Source organism: Lemur catta, chromosome 22 (assembly GCF_020740605.2).
Source record: "Lemur catta isolate mLemCat1 chromosome 22, mLemCat1.pri, whole genome shotgun sequence".
Classification (NCBI taxonomy): Eukaryota; Metazoa; Chordata; class Mammalia; order Primates; family Lemuridae; genus Lemur; species Lemur catta.
In genome coordinates, this window is record NC_059149.1 from 9,260,263 (window position 1) to 9,266,262 (window position 6,000).

Sequence of the window (6,000 nt, forward strand, 5' to 3'; positions counted from 1 at the left end):
GGAGCGGGTGGGGGCCGGCCTGGGCCCGCCCCTGCAGCCAGCGCCTCCCACTGCCCTCGGGCCATGTGCCTGGCGTCGGCCACTGTGGCCCACGCTGCCCTGACTGGATCCTGGGGGCTGCGGCGTGCGGGGGTGCCGCGGTGGGCCCCCCGTCAGGGCCATGCAGAGGGCGATCTGTGCTGGAGACCCAGGCCCATCTTCCCCGCCCGGCCCCACCGGGACCAGCACGCTCCCGGCACCCGGCCCAGCCGGTGCCAGGCTCGCCGGTGGCCGCAGCCCCTGTCCTCCGGGTGGGCGCCCCCCCCCCCCGGGAATGGAGGCTGAGCAGGTCGCGGGTTTGCATGTCCGGTGGGTGGAATACGGAGTAACTTGCCCCGTGCCTGCCCCCTAGTCACCCAGCCTGGAATGTTCCCAGGTCAAAGGGGCTTGGGTCCCGGCGGGAAGGGACCCGGGTTTTTTAAAGCAGCTTGTACGTCCCGTGGGTCCCAAGTCCAGCCAGGTGACCAGTGAGGCCCTCCCCTGACAGGAATGCCGCGCCGGCCCTGGCTCGTGGCAGCCACCGTCCCCCTCCCGGCGGCTCAGCTGTAAGACGTGGGGGCCGGGCTGGCTTATCTGTAGGACCCCCCTCCGCACGGACGTTCTAGGAATTTATGACACTGGCTGGCATCCTCCAGGGGTGCTCAGATGTCCTGGGAGGTCCTCACAGATTTCCTTCTGGAGCTATCTACGACCAGTGCTCTCCTGGAATGCCTTATCCTAGCCCTTCCCCCTCCCCTCGCTCAGCGCTGAGAACCGGGGGGGGGGGGCGTCAGCTGCCGCCCGGGAGCGCTGGGGGCCCCTTCCCACCCCACGGCCCCCTGTTGTGAGCCGCCCGTCCCCTCGGGGAGGCCCAGGCCGGCTCTGGGCAGGAGCAGGGGTGCCCACAGCACCCCGCAGCCCGGCCGCCAGCCTGGGGGGTGGGGTGGGACAGACACAGCAGGAAGGAAGCCAAGAGCTCTGCTTTCCTGGAAAACAGCAAATGAAAATCCGCTAGAGAGAAAAACGCTGAGGGTGGGGGACAGGGGGCTGGAGCCTACAAAAACAGAAGGCAGAGCTGAGATAACCGGCGGAGGTGGAGGGAGGGGCTGCCTTGCGCTGAGAATTGCCCCTGTCGCTTGGCTGGCAAAGCTGGAGGCTCCTGCAGACGGGGACCTCAACTAGCACCTTTGTGCCCGAACAGTCCCCAGTACTCAGAGTCCACCAGGCTCCCCGAGGTGGAACCTCAGGTCCCCAGAGGACTCACCCACTGGCACCTGGGGGCCCACTCTGGAGAAAGAACGGGGTCCTCAGTGGGAATGAAGGGGACAGGGGAAGGAGGAGAAACCACGATGGAAAACCGAATGACTCAAGTCCTGTTGTTTGCAACAGGTGACAAACTAAAAGGTGACAGGGAAAATTTGTGTGGGAAAAAGAAAAAGAGCATATGAAGGAGGAATCTGGGAGTCGAGGCTGACCATTCATGGGGGACGCTCTGAGCTCTGGGCCTTTGCCTTGCTTCCAGCCTGAAGTGGCAGCCCCGTCCTTCCGAGCTGCGGGGGTCAGCAAGCGGATACCCCAAGGACTGTCATGGTGGCATGCTAAGCTGGCCTTAGAAGCTGCCTCAGGACCAAGGTCCCGCTAACCTTGTCCTGTCCCCCGGCCCCCTAAGAGCAGGGAGAAGAGGCTCTCCCTGGAATTCCCTAATCTGACTGAGTAAGACTTGTTTCCCAAAGAAACACAATTGTCTTAACACCCCCTCCCTGGAGAGCTCGTCAAATAACCAGGAAAGGTCAGCCTTGGAGAAGACACTGGGAGCAGTCACACGCTGAGACGCCGAGACTTTCCTGGGGGACTTGACCTGCATAATCAACCCTTGTTCCCGGGCAGCTCTGGCGACGCTCACCTTCCTGCCTCCCTCCCACCGCCTGGGTCCACACGTCTCTCCCTTGTGAAGAGCACATTAAGCCTCAACCATCCGGCCCCGCTTTGAGTTCATATTTTGTACGACTCCTGTGCACACGTGTGCACGTAATAGTAATACGTGTGTTATGCTTTCCTCTCCTTAAAGGGTTGGCCATGACCCTTCAAGATGGGAGGAAAGGGATCACCCCCTTTCTGCCCCCATGCAGACCTTCACTTCCTTCTTCCCTCAAGATGCCTCCTGGGGTAGGGGCAGGTGTGCTGAGGGAGGGACTGAGCCCCGAGAGAAAGGAATCTGTGCCCAGCTTCTGCTGAATGACAGCCTGGGTTCTCTTTTCTTCAGAAGCCAGCTGGGGCTGGGGGACATCAGGGCAGGCTCACAGGGCTCCTGGGGTGGGGGGTAAAGCTGAGAATATGTCTGTGGCCGGGGATTCTTACACTCCAGGCTGACTGGCCAGCGACCGTCCAACGACTGGCCAGTGGGTTCTTGGGTGCTTCCCTGGCCTGCCCTGTCTTCCCTGTGGGGACGTCCAGCCAGGCTCAAGGGCAAATCCTTCCGAAGGTATCTGAAGTCAGCCAGGTCAGCAGCCTGGCAGGGAAGTGAGGCCCTTCCTCTGGGGAGGAGTTGGGATGCGGAGGTGAGCTAAAAGTCACCTTTGCTGCCACCGGGTCACAATATATTCTCACCAACATTTGGCCACACTCTTTCCTTGGGGTGGCGTCGATGGGAATTAGCCATAGCTGGAAAGCATTAGTTGCCAAATCATTCTAAGATGTGCTGCAAAACCACCTTTCCACCCCCACTTCTGCCTTTGGTATGTTAGGATTCCCTAACCCTGACACACAGTGTGATCCATGTGTGCGTGAGCTCAGACACAAGAGCATGTGCACGTGCGCACGCACACACAGGCACGCACAGCTCTCAGTACTGACTTATCTCCGTGTAGCTGGGACTCACACAGACGCCCGCCCGATTATTCCACAGGGCAAGCATTTTTCTCCTCCAGAACTGAGTGGGCTGGAGAATTCCCAGGCCTGCTGGGACCCTTAAACTCCAGTGGACCCTCAGGGAGACGTGGCCATTGCCATAGCCCTGAGCGGCAGGCAGGGGGGAGGGGAGGAGCAGACACACCTCCCCCACCCCAGGCACACACATGCACACACACCCCAGCTGGGGAAAATGCAGGCCAGGCGGCCAACGTCAGAGCCGACCAGTTGTGTCCTGTCAGGAAGCGGGCAGCCTCTGAACTCACCCAACCAGAGGCGTTACTGTATTGTTCTGGACACAATCGAGTAGACTGAGCCAGCCCGGACTCCGGGCAAGGGGCGGTGGAGAAACGGTCGCCACTGGGGTCAGGAGGACAGGGAAAGGGAAGCGGCTTTTAGGCTAGATTTGGGACAGGGAAGGAAGAGGCGGCAGCCAGGCCCCGACCCTCAACTCCACGGCGTGCGTGGAGCTCCAAGCACGTGGTTGGCGCAGGAAATCTCTGCTGTGGGGAGAGGTCGCCAATGCTCGCCCCGTTGCTGGGACTTGAGCCCCCCTCGGAGGCGGCTTGGGGTCCCGGTGCAGCTCAGCGGCGCTCGGTGCCAGAAAAGCAAGTGCTTACTAAGGCTCTGGTTGAGAGGAGAGTCACGGAAGGAGGCCAGGGTGCACCCGTCTCCCCCAGCCGACTGCGTTCTCTGCAATCTTTGCGCTTAGAAGTGGATCGAGAAGCAGCCAGAGCTCGAGCTATTTCCAGGGGAGGCAAGGAAGAGGCAGGGACGCGGGGTCCGGCACAAGCTCACCACACAAACGCACGCCAGGGAGAGAGAGGCCCAAGAGCAATTGGGACGCAGGGTCCCCTGCAGATCAGAAGCGCCCACATTCCAAGGACAGGCTTTTCCGAGCCAACCCTCCCGCTGCCCTGTGCAGACGGGCTGGAAGCGGGGCTGGCAGGCCCGGGGTGCGGAGGGGGCGCCACTAACCGCGGGGCCCAGGCCCCCGGCTGCAGCCGAGACACTCCTCCAGCCTGGCCCCGACGAGTCCGCGGTGGTAAAGACCACAGCCCCCCACTGGGCCGCGGGGCGACAATCTCCCCTGAGCCTTCCTGGCTCTCGCCCTCCTCAGACCCCCAAGTCCGCAGCAGTAGCCCAGGCTGGAAACTTATCGCGCGCCGGCTTCCCGCTAGCGCGCGTTCCACTTCACCTGTGCAGGTGAGTGGGCGCCCGCGGTGCCTGTCCGTGGAGCGCGCCTGCCCCCCGAGCTCCTTCCTCCCTCGACGCCCCTGGAGCCCCAGTCCTTCCCTGCTCCTCCGAACCTCCCTTCTCGGCGCCTGGACTCGGGCCTGTCTCGGCGTCTCCCAAGTGGCGGAACCCCCTCCCCCTCCCCCAGCACCTCCCGTCTCGCCTCCGCTGGTCCCGCCGGGAAGGATACTCACAGGGTGACGGTGCCGTTAGGCAGGAGGCCGGGCTCGGGCGGCTCTGGGAGGTCCCCACCGCTGCACACCACCCTCCTGCGCGCCGGGTTGGCGGCGCTGCCGCTCAGTCCCTTGGGCCGCTCCCCCGAGCACTTGCAGCTGCGGATGGGCACCGGGCAGCCGGGCGCGCCCCAGGTCTCAGGCGCCAGGAGCAGCAGTAGCCACGGCAGCAGCGGCAGCAGCAGGCGCGCGGGCGCCCCCCGCATCCTGCGTCCCCCGGCGCCCATCAACCCATCGCCCGCGGGGACCCCAGCGCTGGGGCCCGCTGCGCGCTGGCCGGAGGGACCCGGGCGAGCGGGAGGCGTGCTCAGCGCGGGCCCGGGGCGCCCGAGGGCGGGGCGGGGGGCCCTGGGCGGAGGCAAGCCCCGGGGTCCCCGCCGCCGCGCCCCGGGGGCATGTCCGGGAGCGCCCGAGCGGGGAGGACGCGGGCGCGGCTGTCAGCGCGGCGCGGGCGGCCCCCGGCGGCGCGGCCCGGGGCTCGGCGCTGTGCTCGCGGGCCGGGGGAGGCCCGGCCCCTCCACGTCGCCCACTCGCTCGGCGCGGGGCTGGGACCTAACGGACCGCGCCGGGCTCCTGCCGCCGCCGCCGCCGCCGCCGCTGCGTGCCATGGATGGAGGCAGCTCGGCGCCCGCCCGCCCGCCGGCCTTCCGCGGGGCCCTAGCGCCGCCCGACGCGCGGCCTGGCCGCCGCCTCCGCCGAGCGGGCGCGGGCGGGCTGGCTCGGGGCCCCGCGTCCTCCGCACCCCCTGAACCGAGACTCCGCTGCATCTCGCCCCTCTCCCCCGGGCCGGACCCTTCCTCTCCACGAGATCCCTCAGACCTCGAAGCCCAGCACCCTCACCTTTCCACCACCCCCTCGCCCGCGCCCGGCTGCGCCCCACGCCGCTGCGGGAGGAGTCCAGTGCGCCGTGTGTCTGGTCGAACCTTGCGCCCCGCTCTGCCTCTGTGGTTTCCCTTGGTCCCGAGCAGGATGGGCCAGTCTGGAAGCCGGCTCTCGCTCGCCCAGCCCCGCCTGCCCGCAAGCTCCTGCCGAGGCCACCGCAGGAGGGTACAAGCCTGAGACTAAGGAGGCAGCAGACCTTCCTCTGTTGCCCGCGACCTCGCCCAGCGGGGAGTGCGTGTCACTCGGCCAAGGAGAGGTCAAAGGCCAAGGCAGACAAGGCTACATCTGGCCTCCTACCTTTTCGACATCCCCGTGTGTGTTGGGGGCAGGAGGGGACAATGAGTTGGAAAATGAGACCAGGAGGAGCAGGGCTCTGTGGCAGGGAAGGAGCACTGCGCAGTGAGTCCAGACTCAGCTCCGCCTCCTATTAGTGTCTGACTTTGGACACAGCCTCTAACATCCTGGGGTAGCTGATCTGGGGGTCACAGTGGGGGCCCTGCCTGCTCCCTGGTGTGTCAATGTAAGTTGTGGCAGGAGGATGAGTATGGGAGAGGGGCACTCAGTTTCCAAAGGCAGGGGACTGGTGGCCTTGGCGGAGTCTGACCTTGACAAGGGAGCGGGGAATGAAAGATGCCTGTGGTGTTAGATGGGCGGCAACAGGCAGGAACCAGGGCTGGGGACGGAGGGAAAGGGGAAGTGTGGCTCAGGTGTCCTCAGTTTTCCC

At 65.4% G+C, this 6,000-nt stretch overlaps 1 protein-coding gene across 1 annotated transcript in view; it reads right to left on the minus strand.

Annotated features, from left to right (window-relative positions):
- Nucleotides 1–4,965, minus strand: part of ADGRA2 (adhesion G protein-coupled receptor A2) — a 35,418-nt gene extending 30,453 nt beyond the window's left edge. Inside the window, exon 1 of the mRNA XM_045535916.1 lies at nt 4,356–4,965. Within this exon, the coding sequence (XP_045391872.1) occupies nt 4,356–4,621 (266 nt within the window). The 5' untranslated portion in view covers nt 4,622–4,965. The remainder of the gene's footprint in view (nt 1–4,355) is intronic.
- Between the last annotated feature and the right edge of the window lie 1,035 nt (nt 4,966–6,000).